The sequence below is a fragment of the Portunus trituberculatus genome, chromosome 26, assembly GCF_017591435.1.
Source record: "Portunus trituberculatus isolate SZX2019 chromosome 26, ASM1759143v1, whole genome shotgun sequence".
NCBI lineage: Eukaryota > Metazoa > Arthropoda > Malacostraca > Decapoda > Portunidae > Portunus > Portunus trituberculatus.
Window position 1 is genome coordinate 4,006,625 of NC_059280.1, and position 21,369 is coordinate 4,027,993.

A 21,369-nucleotide genomic window follows, 5' to 3' on the forward strand; every position below is an offset into this window, starting at 1 on the left:
GAATATTCATGATTTTAAGAAAAAGCTGGACATTAATAGATATGGAGACGGGACAACACGAGCATAGCTCTTTTCCCGTATGTTACAATTAGGTAAATACAATTAGGTAAATACACACACAACAGAGGGTAACAATAAGTATCATGATTGGTGCTTGTGGTGAGTTTATTTGGTGAAGGAGACAGTCTTGTGTGACGGTTGACAGTTTGCAATGGTGGTGTGTGGCGGTGGTGGTGGCAGAGGGAGGAACGTCACACACCGTTCCCTGCCTTGATGCACACACCAACTTTTATCATCAGGAAGGATACCTCTGTGCATCTGTGTGTCAAGTGTCAGGTGTCATGGTATCTTCCCATCTCAAGTCTCATAACCCCTTCAGTAGCATAACTTGTTTTCATATTCATTCTGGTAACTATTTGGTGTGTGGTGATTAAAATAGTGAATTCTAGTTACTATTTGGTGATTTTACATAGCTTTAGAAACTTCTGTGGTGGTTAAAATAGTGAAGACTGTGGCCATTATTCTTCTGACCTCCATGAATCCTTCCTAATGTCAATAAAATGGTCTAATCATACACAAAACTGATATTTTTGTGTTCATTCTTGTTATTATTTGGTGACTTTTTACAGCTTCAGAAACTTATGTGGGGATTAAAATAGTGAAGACTGTGGCCATTAATCTTCTGACCTCCATAAATCCTTCCTAATGTCAATAAAATGGTCTAATCATACACAAAACTGATATTTCTGTGTTCATTCTTGTTATTATTTGGTGACTTTTTACAGCTTCAGAAACTTATGTGGGGATTAAAATAGTGAAGACTGTGACCATTAACCTTCTGACCTCCATAAACCCTTCTTAATAATAAAATAGTTTAATCACATCGAAAACTTGCATTTCTATATTCATTCTAGTTACTTTTTGGTGTCTTTTTACAGCTACAGAAACTTATGTGGGGGATTAAAATAGTGAAGACTGTGACCATTAACCTTTTGACCTCCATAAACCCTTCCTAATGTCAGTAAAATCACACATAAAACTCAAGGTAAAGCATCTCAGAACTGAAGGGATAAGTGGCTCCTCTTATCTTGACACAACCTCTGACACTGGACTCTCTTGCTTCTAATACGGTCCTGGTCTGTGCGTTCCCACACTCCTGCCTGGTCTGGAGGGTCTTCCGGATCTGTAGGGCCCCATTGGTATGTACTTTTGGGGTCCAGTGGGTCTCTTCTGCCAGGAATGCTTATTGGGTCTGCCTGGATGATTTGGTGGAGAGTCGACAATGTGGTTGATGCTGATAAAGGCACAGGTTGATGCAGAATCCTTTACTGGGCAGTTCATGCATTCCCTCACCTCTGCCTCAATCTGTCTCGCACACACACACACACGCACGTATGGACGCACACGCACAGATGGATAAACACATACACACATGGAGGTACGCACAGGGAGAAGGAGAAAAGTGTATAAGTGTGGTGTACAGATGCATGCTCTCTCTCTCTCTCTCTCTCTCTCTCTCTCTCTCTCTCTCTCTCTCTCTCTCTCTCTCTCTCTCTCTCTCTCTCTCTCTCTCTCTCTCTCTCTCTCTCTCCCCATCCCCCCCCCCGCTTATACCAAGCTAGCAATCACATACGGTAGCTGCACACACTCACACACACACACACACACACAGCTACATAAATCTGTTTGCGGACGATGCGAAACTGTGCAGAGTCATTAAACAAAAAGAGGATTGTGAAATACTACAGGAAGACTTAAACAAGATCTGGAAATGGAGTAAGAAATGGGAGATGGAATTCAATGTGGACAAAAGCCATGTCATGGAAATGGGAAAGAGTGAAAGACGACCCGTGGGAATCTATAAGATGGGAGATGGAGTAGAACTGGAGAAAGTAAAAAAGGAAAAGGACTTAGGAGTGACGATGGAAGAAAATAATCAACCAGTAAGCCATATTGATAGAATTTTCAGAGAGACATATAATTTGCTAAGAAATATTGGATTAGCATTTCACTATATGGACAAAGAAATGATGAAGAAATTAATAAGTACTAAAATAAGACCTAGATTGGAATATGCAGGAGTAATGTGGACCCCTCATAAAAAGAAACACATAGGGAAGTTGGAGAGACTACAAAAAATGGCTACAAGAATGGCTCCAGAATTTAAAGGGATGACATAGGAGAAGAGATTAAAAGCTATGGATCTACCAACCCTGGAACAGAGAAGAGAGAGAGGAGATCTGATACAAGTTTATAAATTGATCAACGGAATGGACCAAGTGGACAATGGGTATCTGATCCTGAGAGAAGCACAAGATCGCATAGTAACAAACTGAGGAAGGGAAGATGTCTGAGAGATGTTAAAAAATATAGTTTCTCGCAAAGATGTGTTGAGACTTGGAACAGTTTGAGGGAGGAAGTGGTGTCAGCATCGAGTGTGCAGAGCTTTAAAGAAAAACTGGATAAGTGTAGATATGGAGACGGGGCCACACCAGCGTAAAGCCCAGGCCCTGGAAAACTACAACTAGGTAAATACACACACACACACACACACACACACACACACACACACACACACACACACACACACACACACACACACACACACACACACACACACACACACACACACACACACACACACACACACACACACACACACACACACACACACACACACACACACACACACATACACACACTAACTCCCAGCTTACCTGCAAACCACAGCGGTTACAGGTGATGTTCCTGGGTATTTTGATTCTAGTGACAGCTAAATTGTGGTAGTATATCAGTTTCAGGTCCAGCAGGGCATTGCTAGAGTCCTTAGTGATGGGCACTGGCACTCTGTCAGGCAGGGAGGGCCAGAATTGGATGTTGGTGGAGAGAGAGAGAGAGAGAGAGAGAGAGAGAGAGAGAGAGAGAGAGTTGGATATTGTTGGCAAAAGAGAGAGAGAAAGTGTCAAATAATGTTAGAGAGAGGGGAGTCAGATAATTTTAGAGAGAGAGTGTCAAATGATATTAGAGAGAAAGAGAGAGAGAGAGAGAGAGAGAGAGAGAGAGAGAGAGAGAGAGAGAGAGAGAGAGAGAGAGAGAGAGAGAGAGAGAGTTAAATGGTTCTGTTCAACATGTCATTATTTTCCATCAACTGCTTGTGTGGGACGCTGAAAAAATGCCTTGGGAAATTAGAAAAACTAGGGATTGATCTCACTTGCTTGTAAAATAGACACTTGAAAATTAGAGGAAAGCTTTGGATTTCACTCACTCACACACTCTGAAAAAATGACTTAGGAATGAAAAAATAAGCAAATAAATAAATAAATAAATAAAAAATGAATTTCACCCATACTCTGAAAAAAAAAAAAAATGCCTTAGGAATAAAAAGGTAAAAAAAAAAAAAAAAAATGGGTTTCACTCTCATTCTGAAAAATTGACTTAGAAATAAATAGATAAATAGAAATAAAAAAAAAAGACTGGATTTTACTTACTCTCACCTGAAAATTGACTTGAAAATGAATGATAGGTAAATAAATAAGTAAAACTGTTTGATTTCACTCTCTCACCTAAAAAAATGACTTGGAAATAAATAAAAATAAGTAAAAAAAAAAAAAAAAAAAAAAAGCAGGATTTCATACTCGCCTGAAATGAATAAAACTAAAAACTGAATTTCACTCACTTACCAGAAAAATGACAAATAAATGACAAATAATAGTAATAATAATAAAAGCTTTGAATTTTACTCCCACAGTTTCCTTAGAAATTATTTAGACTAAGAAAAATTGACAAAAGAAATGATTTAGTAATGAAGCAAGACCTGGTGGTGGTGACAGGAAAAGATGGAAGGACAAGAAGACATGTAAAGACCAGAATGAGGCAGTGTGTGAAGGACATTGGAAAGTACAGATTACCACACAGAATGGTGAAAAAGTGGAATGCATTGAGTGATGAAGTTGTTACACCACATAATATACATGGCTTTAAAGAAAAACTGGATGAATGGAGACATGGAGACAGGACACTATGACCCCCACTCTAACCATGTACAATACAACTATGTAAATACACACACACACACACAAAAAAAAACTGGAAAGAGTGCAGAGGTTAGCAATAAGAATGATACCAGACTTTAAGGAGGTACCGTATGAGGAGAGGTTAAATAGGCTGGAATGAAGCATGTTGGAAGAAAGAAGAGTCAGAGGGGATATGATAACAATGTTCAAAATAGTACATGGAGTGGACATATTGGATAGGGAGAACCTGATCACGATGGCATCCACTAATTACCTAAGAGGACACCCAAAGAAAATACTGAAGGATTCCTGCACGAGCGACATCAAGAAGTATAGCTTCCCGTATCGGAGCATTGATGCATGGAACACTGAGCGTGGATGTGGTGTGTGCGGCGAGTGTCAGTCAAATGGAGGAAAAATTGGACAAGTGTGGACAAACAGACAGGACATAGAGAGCTACGGCTTGGGCCCTGTAATCACAAATAGGTAAATACATAAGGAAACTAGAGAAAGTACAGAGGGCTGCAACAAAAATGGTGCCTGACTTAAGAGATTTGACTTATGAAGACAGACTGAACAGAATGCAACTTCCGACCCTGGAAAACAGAAGAGAAAGGGGAGACCTGATAGCAATATACAGAGTGATGATTGGCATGGAAAAAATGGATAGGGAAGATCTGTGTATGTGGAATGAAAGAGTGTCGAGAGGGCATGGGAAAAACTAAAATAAAATGGCCACTTATAGGAGAGATGTGAAAAATATAGCTTCCTCATAGAAGGGTGGAAGCATGGAATAGTTTAGACGTGGAAGTGGTCAACGCAAGGAATATTCATGATTTTAAGAAAAAGCTGGACATTAGTAGATATGGAGACGGACAGTACGAGCATAGCTCTTTCCGTATGTTACAATTAGGTAAATACACACACACACACACACACACACACACACACACACACACACACACACACACACACACACACACACACACACACAACTGCAAAATGGTGCCTGAAACTAGAGAAAGTACAGAGGGCTGCAACAAAATGGTGCCTGACTTAAGAGATTTGACTTATGAAGACAGACTGAAAAGAATGCAACTTCTGACCCTGGAAAACAGAAGAGAAAGGGGAGACACACACACACACACACACACACACACACACACACACACACACACACACACACACACACACACACACACACACACACACACACACACCCCGGATGAAGTCTCGGGCAGAATACTGAAAAAATGTAGCAAAGAACTAGCAAGTCCTATATACAACATCATAAAATGCTCAATAGAAAATGGAACAGTACCAGTAGAATGGAAAAGAGCTGAGGTGGTTCCCATATATAAGAGCGGAAGGAAGGAAGAACCTTTAAATTACAGACCGGTATCACTAACTAGTGTAATATGCAAGATGTGTGAAAGAATGGATCGAGTTTCTTGAAGACAACAAATTAATATCAAATAGCTAATTTGGTTTTAGAAAAAGACGGTCTTGTGTAACTAATTTACTGAGTTTCTATTCTAGAATAGTTGATAGAGTACAAGAGAGAGAGGGATGGGTTGACTGTATTTATTTGGATTTAAAAAAGGCGTTTGACAAATTGCCACATGCAAGATTACTATGGAAGTTAGAGGAGAAGGGTGGCTTAAAAGGAAGCACATTGAGATGGATAGAAAATTATTTGAGGGGGAGAGAAATAAGGACGGTAGTTAAAGATATGAAGTCCAAGTGGAGAACAGTAGAAAGTGGAGTGCTACAGGGGTCAGTATTGGCGCCAATACTTTTCCTCATTTATATAAACGACATGCCAGAAGGAGTGAACAGCTACATAAATCTGTTTGCAGATGATACGAAACTGTGCAGAGTTATAAAGCAAAAGGTGGATTGTGAAATACTGCAAGAAGACCTAAATAAGATCTGGAAATGGAGTAAAAAGTGGAAATGGAATTCAATGTGGACAAAAGCCATGTCATGGAAATAGGAAAGAGTGAAAGACGACCCGAGGGAATCTATAAGATGGGAGATGGAGTAGAACTAGAGAAAGTAAAAAAGGAAAAGGACTTAGGAGTGACGATGGAAGAAAACAATCAACCAGTAAGCCATATTGATAGAATTTTCAGAGAGACATATAATTTGCTGAGGAATATTGGAATAGCATTTCACTACATGGACAAAGAAATGATGAAGAAATTGATAAGTACTATAATAAGACCCAGATTGGAATATGCAGGATTAGTGTGGACCCGTCATAAAAAGAAACACATAAGGAAATTGGAGAGACTACAAAAAATAGCTACAAGAATGGTTCCAGAATTTGAAGGGATGACATATGAGGAGAGACTAAAGGCTATGGATCTACCAACCCTGGAACAAAGAAGGGAGAGAGAGAGAGGGGATCTGATACAAGTTTATAAATTGATTAACGGAATGGACCAAGTGGATAATAAGAAACTGATCCTGAGAGAAGAATATGACATTCGAAACACAAGATCGCATAGTAAAAAGCTGAGAAAAGGAAGATGTCTGAGAGATATTAAAAAATATAGTTTCCCACAAAGATGTATTGAGACGTGGAACAGTTTAAGTGAAGAAGTAGTGTCTGCAACGAGTGTGCATACTTTTAAAGTAAGATTGGATAAGTGTAGATATGGAGACAGGGCCACATGAGCATAAAGCCCAGGCCCTGTAAAACTACAACTAGGTAAATGCAACTAGGTAAATACACACACACACATACCTGTTCCAGCAATCAAACATCCAAGGCTTTGTTATCATTGATGGGATTTCTTCAGGGCAAATATAAAACCTGAGCACAACATAATCCTTCACGTAGTAATCTCCTGCCACGCTGAAATACTGCCGAGAGAGAGAGAGAACAGATAAGTTAAATCGACTTATAAAACTTCAATTTCTTTATAAAAACATGTATTAGGTTTGGTTATTCTTTAGGTTGTAGTGAGAGAGAGAGAGAGAGAGAGAGAGAGAGAGAGAAAAGTTAAACTGCCATTTAAAAAGAAGTATATTAGTCCCTTCAGTACTGGGACACATTTTTACCTTGAGATTTGTGTACCATTAGACCATTTTATTGACATTAGCAAGGATCTATGGAGGTCAGAAGATTAATGGCGACAGTCTTCACTCTTTTAACCCATTCAGTACTGGGACACACTTTTATCTTGAGATTTGTGTACCATTAGACCATTTTGTTGACATTAGGAGGGGTCTATGGAGGTCAGAAGATTAATGGCCACAGTCTTCCCTATTTTAACCCCTTCAATACTGGGATACATTTTTACCTTGAGATTTGTGTACCATTAGACCATTTTATTGACATTAGCAAGGGTCTATTGAGGTCAGAAGATTAATAGCCACAGTTTTCACTATTTTAACCCATTCAGTACTGGGACACATTTCTACCTCGAGATTTGTGTACCATTAGACCATTTTATTGGCATTAGGAAGGGTCTATGGAGGTCAGAAGATTAATGGCCACAGTCTTCACTATTTTAACTTGTTCAATACTGGGATACATTTTTACCTTGAGATTTGTGTACCATTAGACCATTTTATTGACATTAGCAAGGATGTATGGAGAGCAGAAGATTAATGGCCACAGTCTTCATTATTTTAACTCCTTGAATACTGGGATATATTTTTACCTTGAGATTTGTGTTTCATTAGACCATTTTATTGACATTAGGAAGAGTAGGGCAGAGATGTAACTATTTTAATCCCTACATGAGTTTCGGAAGCTGTAGAAAATCACCAAATAGTAACTAGAATGAATAAGAAATTACATCATGGTACTGAAAGGGTTACAAAAAAAAGATCTACTTGAATGCCAGTTTCCTTAAAGGTAAAAAAATAATTAACCAAAAGTCAGTAACAAATGTCTTGAAAGCTATCCCGGCCTGACTCATCGATGGAGCTTCATGTGTTATTGCGTATTTGTTTACTGTGTGTGTTGGCTTACCTGTCCAGTAGTTAGCTCCATATCAGGGTCAACCGGAACCCCACCAGCCTGTTTTGAAGGGGGAAAGAAGAAAGGGGAACATTAGTACTAGGAAGTGTGTGTTTACCTAGTTGTAGTTTTACAGGGCCTGGGCTTTACGCTGGTGTGGCCCCGTCTCATATCTACACTTATCCAATTTTTCTTTAAAGCTCTGCACATTCGTTGCTGACACCACTTCCTCACTCAAACTGTTCCAAGTCTCAACACATCTTTGCGGGAAACTATATTTTTTAACATCTCTCAGACATCTTCCCTTCCTCAGCTTTTTACTATGCGATCTTGTGCTTCTAATGTCATATTCTTCTCTCAGGATCGGTTTCTCATTATCCACTTGATCCACTCCGTTAATCAATTTATAAACTTGATTTTGTGTGTGTGTACAGATAACTCTTGATGTATGCATGTTTAATTGACGATTTTTGTTAATACGCGACCGAAAAAATATAATGAATTAAATTTGTGTGATGGGTTTGCTTCTATATGATTTGGACCACATCCTGCATCCCCCCTAATATCTAGTGTTTCTTATGAGAATTACAAGTTTGTTTTACGCGAATCTAGAAATGCCTCTTGGAACGCATCTGTTGTGTAAATCGAGTTACCTGTATTTACTTAGTTGTATTTACCTAGTTGTGGTTTGCGGGAGGGTAGTAAACTCATGGTGTCCTGTCTGTATATCTTTTATCAAATTTCTCCTTAAAAGTGTGCTCAGTCCCAGCCATTACAACCTCATCAAGTTCATTCCAATTTTTCACAACTCTATGAGGGAAACTAGACTTGTGTGTGTGTGTGTATGTACCTAGTTGTGTTTACCTAGTTGCAGTGTTACAGGGCCTGGGCTTTATGCTGGTGTGGCCCTATCTCCATATCTACACTTATCCAATTTTTCTTTAAAACTCTGCACACTCATTGGTGACACCACTTCCTCACTCAAACTGTTCCACGTCTCAACACATCTTTGCGGGAAACTATATTTTTTAACATCCCTCAGACATCTTCCCTTCCTCATAGTGTCCTGTCTCCATATCTCCATTTATCTGTGTGTGTGTGTGTGTGTGTGTGTGTGTGTGTGTACCACAGCATGGCTACAGTTGTGTCCCGTAGGGTGGAACAGTTTCATGAAGTGGTGGTGGCGGCGGTAGTAGCCATAAGCGCCTTGCATCACCTGTGTGAGAGAGAGAGAGAGAGAGAGAGAGAGAGAGAGAGAGAGAACACTAAATAGATTGATCGTAAAAAAAAAAGATACACTAACTTCTGTGAAAATGAATAAATAGATAAATAAATAAATAAAAACATGCATTAGATTTATTTTCTGTTTATTATTATGTATTGAGAGAGAGAGAGAGAGAGAGAGAGAGAGAGAGAGAGAGAGAGAGAGAGAGAGAATATATAGCTGGAAAATTGAGTGAAAGAGAGAGAGGGTAATCGCGCTCCAGTCCTGACACCCCAGCAGGGCCCCACAGCACACACAGACTCACCAACAGTCATCAACAAGTAATAGATGAAATAAATCAACAAAAAATGGTCATTCTTTTCTCACCATGAGTAGTAGAATGATTGTTTTTGGCGCCATCTTGGTGGTGGTGGTGGTGGTGGTGGTGGTGGTGGTGGTGGTGGTGCTTGTCTTGGTGGAGACAATGTCATTTTTGTGTAAACCTCTTCCTTATATACACTGAGGAAAGAGGAGGAGGAGGAGGAGGAGGAGGAGGATTTATTTCGAAAGATGTACCTTATGTTTTGTTTCTCTTATCTCTCTCTCTCTCTCTCTCTCTCTCTCTCTCTCTCTCTCTCTCTCTCTCTCTCTCTCTCTCTCTCTCTCTCTCTCTCTCTCTCTCTCTCTCTCTCTCTCTCTCTCTATGTGTGTGAGAGAGAGAGAGAGCAAGAAAAAACAAGAAATCTAATGCAAACAAACCTAAATTTTTATCTTTCAGTTGCTTAAGACACATTGCAACACCACCACCACCACAGCCCCGGCAGCTCAAACGCAACATGGCGAGAGGTCAGTGTTTAAATCAAGGCATGAACACACACACACACACACACACACACACACACACACACACACACACACACACACACACACACACACACATACACTTTTTTACAAGTATATAAATGGGAAGATGATGAACAGAGAGGCCATCACCAAGCTAGTTAAGGGAAATAGAATATATGAAACAGTGACCTGGTGAATGAGAGCTTTAAATCAGTGTTCAGTATGGAAGGATATTTCATTGAGCCAAACAACAAAATGACGCAGGCAGGGTTAGGAAACATTGTGGTGTGTAAACAGAAAATGAACAAATTATTAGAAAAGGTAAGTGTTAGAAAGGCAATAGGGCCAGGTGGAGTCTCAGAATGGGTGCTGAGAGAATGTAGAGAACTGCTGGAACCAATCTGGGACATAATGAGTGACTCTCTAATGGAAGGGAAAGCACCAAGGCAGTAGAAAAGAGCAAATATAGTCCCATTATACAAAGGAGGGAGAAGAACTTAGCCCTTGAATTATAGACCAGTGACTTGTGGGGAAGCTCTGTGAAACTGTGATCAAAGAAAAATGCCTGGATTATCTGCAGGAAAATTAAATGATAACTCCCAATTTGGATTTAGGGAAGGAAGATCATACATGAGAGAATGTAGAGAACAACTGTTGGAACCAATCTGGGAAGTAATGAATAACTCTAATGGAAGGGAAGGCACCAAGGGAGTGGAAAAGAGTAAATATAGTCCCTTATATATAAAGAGGGGAAAAAGACAGAGCCCTTGGATTATAGAGCAGTGTCAGTGACTAGTGTTGTGGGGAAGCTCTGTGAAATTGTGATCAAAGAAAAATTCCTGGATTATCTGCAGGAAAATTAAATGATAACTCCCAATTTGGATTTAGAAAAGAAAGACCATGTGTAACAAATTACTAAGTTTCTATACAGGGGGTAACAGAAGAGGTACAAGAGAGAGATGGATGGGTAGACACAGTGTACCTAGATACTGAAAAGGCTTTTGACAGAGTACCACTTAGAAAACTCCTATGGCAAACAGAACACATGGGAGGAGTACAGGGAAGCTGGATGAGGGACTACTTAACAGGAAGAGAAATGAGGACAGTGATAAGAGACACCCTATCAAGCTGGAGCAGTCACTACTGGCGTACCACAGGGGTCAGTGCTGGCACCAATTATGTTCCAAATATATACTAATGACATACAAGATGGTTTGAGTAGTGACATAGATTTGTTTGCAGACAATATAAAACTATTGAGAGTAATAAGGAACAACAAGGACTGTATGGAATTGCAGAAAGATATTGACAAGATTTAGGATTGGAGCCAGAAGTGGAAATTAGAATTTAATGCCAAGAAATGCCATGTGGTGGAAATGGTCAAAGTAATAGAAGACCTACGTGGGAATACAAAATGGGGAAGAGATTATAATGAAAAGGAGAGAAGAGAAGGACCTGGGAGTGATTATACAAGATACCCTGACTCCAGAAAGACACAACAATGGACTGTTTGCTTCAACATACAAGACACTATCAAATATGAGGGTGGCATTCAGTTACATGGACAAGAGTATGATGAAAAAGATTATAGCTACTAGGATAAGACAAGAGGACAGACACTCCAAGATCATGAGGAGTCAGTCAGTGTTTCAGGGACATTACAAAGTCTAGTTTTCCACACAGGACGGTGGACATCTGGAACAGCTTGAGTGAAGAAATTGTAACACCAGAAAGTGTACACAAATTGAAGGAAAAGATGGATAAAATTAGATATGGAGACAGGTCACTAGGAGCCCCACTCAAACCCTTTAACAGACAACTAGTTAAACACACACACACACACACACACACACACACACACACACACACACACACACACACACACACACACACACGGGACATCGTCGATGGCGGAGGTGGTCGCTGAGCTCCAGAGCAATCATCTATAATTCTACAGTTACCATTGCCTAAGAGTAACCAAGGTGGGAAAGGAGCTGGTAATGTTTGTCCCGTCTCCATATAGTCATGTTAACTGTTGATTAGCAAAATAATGTCCAGTGAAGGTAAATATAAACTGTAGCCTGCGTTTGAGCCATCAGCTGGTTTGTTTACGTCTGCGCAACATGGCGGCCGTGAACTCGAAAGAGGAATCAGACTTCACAGGGTTTCAAGGAATAATGGAGAAGAGCGCTTATGTGAAGAAAATTCTGGAGTTAGAAGGTAAAATTGAAAAACTGTTTGAAAAGTATGAGGGCCTGGAAACGAGTTATGACAATGTAAAGAAAGACTGTGCCGATATGAAGAAGGAAAATGCAGCACTGAAAGAGGAAGTTAAGCTAATTAAAGTGAATTGCGAAAATGTGGAGAATCTCTAGGAAAAGTGATGGAGAAGCAGGCTGAATGGAAAAAAAGTCAGGAAGTGGAAAGAAAGGAGGTAAATTACAAAGTTGCAAGTCTGGAAAAGGAAATCAAAGAGTCAGGGGAGAAAACTTTGGGCCTTGCTGAAATTATAGATCAACAGATCATAGAAGAGAAGATAGCTGAGAAAGTGGTGAAGGTTATTAAGTCAAATGAGACATTGGTGAGGGAAACTGTAGACAAAAAGAGATGTGTGGTGATATTTGGTGTGGAGGAGGATAAGACACCGAGTAAAATGGAGAGAGAGAAAACATAAAAAGGTGATAAATAATATCATTAATGTGGTGCAAGAGGAGGAAAAGACCTAGTACAAGAAATAGAGGACTTCCATAGAATTGGAAAGTTCACAAGAGAAGGTATGAGGCCAATAAGAATCAAACTTAAGTCACAAAAGGATGTAGATGAATTGGTGGAGAAGTCATGGAGGCTAGCCCAGCAGGAAACAACAAGGAAGATTTGGTTGAGAAGAGATCTCGGTGAAAAGGAAAGAGAAATGTTAAATGAGTTGAGAAAGGAGGCTTTGAAAAAAATGAAGAGAGGACAGAAGAGGAGAAGAAAGAGTTTTTCTGGAGAATCTTGGATATGAGACTGAGGAAGTGGTTCATAACCCAGAAAAGTACAGCAAGAAAGGACTAAAGAAACTTACATATGAGCGAAATGTAATGTATTCCAACATAAATGGAGTGATATCGGGGATTTTAGAACTCAACGATTACTTGAGGGACAAGAACCCAGATATTGTGGGTCTTACTGAAACAAAACTGAGAGAGGAGAAGACCTGATGATGGTTGGAGAAGGGAAATATAATGTTTGGAAAAGAAATAGAGTAGGTAAGATGGGAGGAGGAGTGATGTTGCTGGTTAAAAAAGATATAAAGGTGGATCAAGTGAAAAAGGTATGGGAAAGGCAGAAGTGCTAAAGATCAGAGCAGAAACTAATGAAGGAAAAAGAGGCACTACATAGTGGTGTACGTACCACCTAAGACAAATGCATGGTCAGTACAGGAATATGAAGAAATGATAAGTGATACAGGAACATGTCTGGAAGAAATGTTGGGTGGCTGTGAACGAACTATAATGATGGGAGATTTTAATTGTAAAGAGGTGTGTTGGGAGGACTGGTCAATGGAAGGATCAGAGACAACATGGGGAAATACACTATTGACACTGGCAATGGAAAATGTGTTAACTCAGTGGGTCAAAGAAGATACTAGGTTTGGAGGAGAGGGAGCATCGTCAAGACTGGACTTGGTCTTTAGTACAGAGCCAATGGTCATTGAGGAGATGAGGGTGGAGTGCCCTTTAGCAAAGAGTGATCATGCAGTTTTGGAGTTCAAGGTGATAGACGAAGAGAAATCTAGAAGAAATGAAGAATATAAAGTGGGAAGATGGAATTATGCCAAGACAGATTTTGGAAACCTAAAGAAATTCTTTCAAGAGACAAATTGGATGAAATTCAAGAGTGCTAAGGAGCAAATGAAAAGTGGAAGGAATTTATAAAATATACAAAGAAGGTGAGAAAAATTTGTACCAATAAGACAACATAGAGAAGTTGGAAAGCAGGACTGGTTTAACGATAGATGTGAAAAGGCTAGAACAAGAAAAGAGGATGCATGGAAGAGGTGGAGAAGGAAAAGACGGATTAAGCAGTGGAAAGTTACAAAAGAGCAAGAAATGAATATGTGTTGATTAGAAGAGAAGAAAGAAAGAAACAAGAAAAGGATATAATTGATAAATGTAAAGACCAACCAAGGCTTTTTTACAGACATGTGAACAACAACATCAAAAATAGAGAAAGTATTGAAAGTTTAGAAGTAAATGGAGTATGCAGTGAAGATCCCAGGAAATGGCAGAGGCTATGAATGGATGCTTTCGGAAGGTATTCACAAAGGAGACTGCTTTTGACAAACCACTGGTAATGGAACAGAAAGGGATTATGAAGGAGTTTCAAGTAACGGTGGAGGAGATCAAGAACATGATGGGGAGTTTAGAAGTGAGAAAAGCTGTGGGACCTGATGGGGTATCAGGATGGATTTTAAGAGAATGCAGGAGCAATTGGCAGAAAAAGTTTGTGAAGTAATTGATGCCTCATTAAGGGAAGGTGTAGTGCCCCAAGACTGGAAAAGAGCTAACATTGTCCCAATCTATAAATCAGGTAACAAGAGAGACCCATTGAACTATAGACCAGTGTCACTTACAAGTGTGGTAGCTAAGATGTGTGAGAGGGTGGTGAAGACTAGATGGACAGACTTCTTGGAGAAAATGACATACTTTGTGAGTGTCAATTTGGTTTTAGGAAAGGGCGTTCATGCACGACAAACCTGATATGTTACTATTCGAGGGTGATAGATGTAATACAGGAAAGAGATGGTTGGGCTGATGGAATATATCTGGATTTAAAAAAGGCCTTTGATAAGGTACCACACCAGAGACTGATCTGGAAACTTGAAATGGTAGGAGGAGTGCATGGCAGTTTACTAAAATGGATGGAAGACTTTTGGTAGGAAGAGAAATGAGAACAATAATTAAGGACAGACCATCAGAATGGGGATTGGTGGAGAGTGGAGTTCCACAGGGATCAGTGTTGGCACCAGTAATGTTCGCAGTCTACATAAATGACATGGTGGATGGGGTGTCCAGTTATGTGAGCCTATTTGCAGACGATGCAAAATTGTTACGAAAAGTGAGATGTGACAAAGATTGCGAACTACTCCAGGAAGACTTGGACAGAATATGGAAATGGAGCTGTACATGGCAAATGGAGTTCAACACGACAAAATGCAAGAAAATAGAGTTTGGCAAGAGTGAAAGAAGAATCAGGAGTATGTACAAGATAGGAAATGAAGACATAAAACCAGTCATGAAGAAAAGACCTTGGGGTGACAATTACCAATGACCTATCGCCAGAGAGACATATAAACAAAATAATTGGAGAAGTATTGAACTTATTGAGGAACATAAGAGTGGCGTTCGTATATCTAGATGAAGAAATGATGAAGAAAATAATTACTGCAATGATAAGACCGAGGCTTGAATATGCAACAATACAGTGGGCTCGAACTTAAAGAAACACATAAGGAAACTAGAGAAAGTACAGAGGGCTGCAACGAAAATGGTGCCTGACTTAAGAGATTTGACTTATGAAGACAGACTGAAAAGAATGCAACTTCCAACCCTGGAAAACAGAAGAGAAAGGGGAGACCTGATAGCAATATACAGAGTGATGATTGGCATGGAAAAATGGATAGGGAAGATCTGTGTATGTGGAATGGAAGAATGTCGAGAGGGCATGGGAAAAACTAAAATGGCCACTTATAGGAGAGATGTGAAAAATATAGCTTCCTCATAGAAGGGTGGAAGCATGGAATAGTTTAGACGTGGAAGTGGTCAACGCAAGGAATATTCATGATTTTAAGAAAAAGCTGGACATTAATAGATATGGAGACGGGACAACACGAGCATAGCTCCTTTCCCGTATGTTACAATTAGGTAAATACAATTAGGTAAATACACACACACACACACACACACACACACACACACACACACACACACACACACACACACACACACACACACACACACACACACACAAAGGCATTTGACAAAGTGCTACATGCAAGATTACTGTGGAAGTTAGAGGAGAAGGGTGGCTTAATAGGAAGCACATTGAGATGGATAGAAAATTATTTGAGGGGGAGAGAAATAAGGACGGTAGTTAAAGATATGAAGTCCAAGTGGAGAGCAGTAGAAAGCGGAGTGCCACAGGGGGTCAGTATTGGCACCAATACTGACTAATTTATATTAACGACATGACAGAAGGAGTGAACAGCTACATAAATCTGTTTGCAGATGATATGAAACTGTGCAGAGTTATAAAGCAAAAGGAGGATTGTGAAATACTGCAAGAAGACCTAAATAAGATCTGGGAATGGAGTAAAAAGTGGGAAATGGAATTCAATGTGAACAAAAGCCATGTCATGGAAATGGGAAAGAGTGAAAGACGACCTGTGGGGATCTATAAGATGGGAGATGGAGTAGAACTGGAGAAAATCAAAAAGGAAAAGGACTTAGGAGTGACGATGGAAGAAAACAATCAACCAGTAAGCCATATCGATAGAATTTTCAGAGACATATAATTTGCTAAGGAATATTGGAGTAGCATTTCACTACATGGACAAAGAAATGATGAAGAAATTGATAAGTACTATAATAAGACCCAGATTGGAATATGCAGGAGTAGTGTGGATCATAAAAAAGAAACACATAAGGAAATTGGAGAGACTACAAAAAATAGCTACAAGAATGGTTCCAGAATTTGAAGGGATGACATATGAGGAGAGACTAAAGGCTATGGATCTACCAATGGAACAAAGAAGGAGAGAGGAGACCTGATACAAGTTTATAAATTGATCAACGGAATGGACCAAGTGGATAATGAGAAACTGATCCTAAGAGAAGAATATGACATCCGAAGCACAAGATCGCACACAGCAGGACTGGTTTAACGATAGATGTGAAAAGGCTAGAACAAGAAAAGAGGATGCATGGAAGAGGTGGAGAAGGAAAAGACGGATTAAGCAGTGGAAAGTTACAAAAGAGCAAGAAATGAATATGTGTTGATTAGAAGAGAAGAAAGAAAGAAACAAGAAAAGGATATAATTGATAAATGTAAAGACCAACCAAGGCTTTTTTACAGACATGTGAACAACAACATCAAAAATAGAGAAAGTATTGAAAGTTTAGAAGTAAATGGAGTATACAGTGAAGATCCCAGGGAAATGGCAGAGGCTATGAATGGATGCTTTCGGAAGGTATTCACAAAGGAGACTGCTTTTGACAAACCACTGGTAATGGAACAGAAAGGGATTATGAAGGAGTTTCAAGTAACGGTGGAGGAGATCAAGAACATGATGGGGAGTTTAGAAGTGAGAAAAGCTGTGGGACCTGATGGGGTATCAGGATGGATTTTAAGAGAATGCAGGGAGCAATTGGCAGAAAAAGTTTGTGAAGTAATTGATGCCTCATTAAGGGAAGGCGTAGTGCCCCAAGACTGGAAAAGAGCTAACATTGTCCCAATCTATAAATCAGGTAACAAGAGAGACCCATTGAACTATAGACCAGTGTCACTTACAAGTGTGGTAGCTAAGATGTGTGAGAGGGTGGTGAAGACTAGATGGACAGACTTCTTGGAGAAAAATGACATACTTTGTGAGTGTCAATTTGGTTTTAGGAAAGGGCGTTCATGCACGACAAACCTGATATGTTACTATTCGAGGGTGATAGATGTAATACAGGAAAGAGATGGTTGGGCTGATGGAATATATCTGGATTTAAAAAAGGCCTTTGATAAGGTACCACACCAGAGACTGATCTGGAAACTTGAAATGGTAGGAGGAGTGCATGGCAGTTTACTAAAATGGATGGAAGACTTTTTGGTAGGAAGAGAAATGAGAACAATAATTAAGGACAGACCATCAGAATGGGGATTGGTGGAGAGTGGAGTTCCACAGGGATCAGTGTTGGCACCAGTAATGTTCGCAGTCTACATAAATGACATGGTGGATGGGGTGTCCAGTTATGTGAGCCTATTTGCAGACGATGCAAAATTGTTACGAAAAGTGAGATGTGACAAAGATTGCGAACTACTCCAGGAAGACTTGGACAGAATATGGAAATGGAGCTGTACATGGCAAATGGAGTTCAACACGACAAAATGCAAGAAAATAGAGTTTGGCAAGAGTGAAAGAAGAATCAGGAGTATGTACAAGATAGGAAATGAAGACATAAAACCAGTCATGAAGAAAAAGACCTTGGGGTGACAATTACCAATGACCTATCGCCAGAGAGACATATAAACAAAATAATTGGAGAAGTATTGAACTTATTGAGGAACATAAGAGTGGCGTTCGTATATCTAGATGAAGAAATGATGAAGAAAATAATTACTGCAATAATAAGACCGAGGCTTGAATATGCAACAATACAGTGGGCTGAACTTAAAGAAACACATAAGGAAACTAGAGAAAGTACAGAGGGCTGCAACGAAAATGGTGCCTGACTTAAGAGATTTGACTTATGAAGACAGACTGAAAAGAATGCAACTTCCAACCCTGGAAAACAGAAGAGAAAGGGGAGACCTGATAGCAATATACAGAGTGATGATTGGCATGGAAAAATGGATAGGGAAGATCTGTGTATGTGGAATGGAAGAATGTCGAGAGGGCATGGGAAAAACTAAAATGGCCACTTATAGGAGAGATGTGAAAAATATAGCTTCCCTCATAGAAGGGTGGAAGCATGGAATAGTTTAGACGTGGAAGTGGTCAACGCAAGGAATATTCATGATTTTAAGAAAAAGCTGGACATTAATAGATATGGAGACGGGACAACACGAGCATAGCTCTTTTCCGTATGTTACAATTAGGTAAATACACACACACACACACACACACACACACACACACACACACACACACACACACACACACACACACACACACACACACACACACATATGGACAAGGAAATGATGAAGAAATTGATAAGTACTAAAATAAGACCTAGATTGGAATATGCAGGAGTTGTGTGGACTCATAAAAAAGAAACACATAAGAAAATTAGAGAGACTACAAAAATGGCTACAAGAATGGTTCCAGAATTTAAAGGATGGCATATGAGGAGAGACTAAAGGCAATGGATCTACCAACCTTGGAGCAGAGAAGAGAGAGAGATCTGATACAAGTTTATAAATTGATTAACGGAATGGATGAAGTGGATAATGAGAAACTGATCCTGAGAGAAGAATATGACTTTAAAAGCACAAGATCGCATAGTAAGAAACTAAGGAAGGGACGATGTCTGAGAGATGTTAAAAATTTAGTTTCCAAAGATGTGTTGAGACTTGAACAGTTTGAGTGAGGAAGTGGTATCAGCAAAGAGTGTACATAGTTTTAAAGAAAAATTGGATAAGTGTAGATATGGAGACGGGACCACACGAGCATAAAGCCCAGGCCCTGTAAAACTACAACTAGGTAAATACAACTAGGTAAATACACACACGCACACACACACACACACAAAGGCAGAAGTGCTAAAGATCAGAGCAGAAACTAATGAAGGAAAAAAGAGGCACTACATTTTGGTGTACGTACCACCTAAGACAAATGCATGGTCAGTACAGGAATATGAAGAAATGATAAGTGATACAGGAACATGTCTGGAAGAAATGTTGGGTGGCTGTGAACGAACTATAATGATGGGAGATTTTAATTGTAAAGAGGTGTGTTGGGAGGACTGGTCAATGGAAGGATCAGAGACAACATGGGGAAATACACTATTGACACTGGCAATGGAAAATGTGTTAACTCAGTGGGTCAAAGAAGATACTAGGTTTGGAGGAGAGGGAGCATCGTCAAGACTGGACTTGGTCTTTAGTACAGAGCCAATGGTCATTGAGGAGATGAGGGTGGAGTGCCCTTTAGCAAAGAGTGATCATGCAGTTTTGGAGTTCAAGGTGATAGATGAAGAGAAATCTAGAAGAAATGAAGAATATAAAGTGGGAAGATGGAATTATGCCAAGACAGATTTTGGAAACCTAAAGAAATTCTTTCAAGAGACAAATTGGATGAAATTCAAGAGTGCTAAGGAGCAAATGAAAAGTGGAAGGAATTTATAAAAATATACAAAGAAGGTGAGAAAAATTTGTACCAATAAGACAACATAGAGAAGTTGGAAAGCAGGACTGGTTTAACGATAGATGTGAAAAGGCTAGAACAAGAAAAGAGGATGCATGGAAGAGGTGGAGAAGGAAAAGACGGATTAAGCAGTGGGAAAGTTACAAAAGAGCAAGAAATGAATATGTGTTGATTAGAAGAGAAGAAAGAAAGAAACAAGAAAAGGATATAATTGATAAATGTAAAGACCAACCAAGGCTTTTTTTACAGACATGTGAACAACAACATCAAAAATAGAGAAAGTATTGAAAGTTTAGAAGTAAATGGAGTATGCAGTGAAGATCCCAGGGAAATGGCAGAGGCTATGAATGGATGCTTTTGGAAGGTATTCACAAAGGAGACTGCTTTTGACAAACCACTGGTAATGGAACAGAAAGGGATTATGAAGGAGTTTCAAGTAACTGTGGAGGAGATCAAGAATATGATGGGGAGTTTAGAAGTGAGAAAAGCTGTGGCACCTGATGGGGTATCAGGATGGATTTTAAGAGAATGCAGGGAGCAACTGGCAGAAAAAGTTTGTGAAGTAATTGATGCCTCATTAAGGGAAGGTGTAGTGCCCCAAGACTGGAAAAGAGCTAACATTGTCCCAATCTATAAAGCAGGTAACAAGAGAGACCCATTGAACTATAGACCAGTATCACTTACAAGTGTGGTAGCTAAGATGTGTGAGAGGGTGGTGAAGAATAGATGGACAGACTTCTTGGAGAAAATGACATACTTTGTGAGTGTCAATTTGGTTTTAGAAAAGGGCGTTCATGCACGACAAACCTGATATGTTACTATTCGAGAGTGATAGATGTAATACAGGAAAGAGATGGTTGGGCTGATGGAATATATCTGGATTTAAAAAAGGCCTTTGATAAGGTACCACACCGGAGACTGATCTGGAAACTTGAAATGGTAGGAGGAGTGCATGGCAGTTTACTAAAATGGATGGAAGACTTTTGGTAGGAAGAGAAATGAGAACAATAATTAAGGACAGACCATCAGAATGGGGCTTGGTGGAGAGTGGAGTTCCACAGGGATCAGTGTTGGCACCAGTAATGTTCGCGGTCTACATAAATGACATGGTGGATGGGGTGTCCAGTTATGTGAGCCTATTTGCAGACGATGCAAAATTGTTAAGAAAAGTGAGATGTGACAAAGATTGTGAACTACTCCAGGAAGACTTGGACAGAAT

The 21,369-nt window shown here is 39.6% G+C and overlaps 1 protein-coding gene across 2 annotated transcripts; it reads right to left on the reverse strand.

Moving 5' to 3' along the window:
* Window positions 1-1,066: 1,066 nt before the first annotated feature.
* LOC123509300 lies at window positions 1,067-9,692 on the reverse strand. 2 transcript variants are annotated; one of them, XM_045263512.1, is made up of 6 exons: window positions 9,581-9,692; window positions 9,116-9,205; window positions 8,002-8,049; window positions 6,766-6,884; window positions 2,718-2,847; window positions 1,067-1,365 (listed from the first exon to the last, which is right to left on the reverse strand). In XM_045263512.1, exons 1-6 carry the CDS (start codon window positions 9,611-9,613, stop codon window positions 1,123-1,125), a joined length of 663 nt encoding a protein of 220 aa, XP_045119447.1. In that variant the 5' UTR covers window positions 9,614-9,692; the 3' UTR covers window positions 1,067-1,122. The 2 variants fall into 2 exon arrangements, with proteins under 2 accessions (XP_045119447.1, XP_045119448.1); XM_045263513.1 differs by having other exon boundaries at window positions 9,116-9,201; window positions 9,577-9,654.
* Window positions 9,693-21,369: the final 11,677 nt, after the last annotated feature.

Bases quoted from the DNA above. Each gene is read 5' to 3' on its own strand.
- LOC123509300 (XM_045263512.1), bottom strand. From the start codon at position 9,613: ATGGCGCCAAAAACAATCATTCTACTACTCATG. The intron at 8,050-9,115 runs GTACACACACAC...CCTTCAAAACAG, and splicing joins ACAACTGTAGCCATGCTGTG to GCTGGTGGGGTTCCGGTTGA. The intron at 1,366-2,717 runs GTAAGCTGGGAG...TGTGCGAGACAG, and splicing joins GTAACCGCTGTGGTTTGCAG to ATTGAGGCAGAGGTGAGGGA.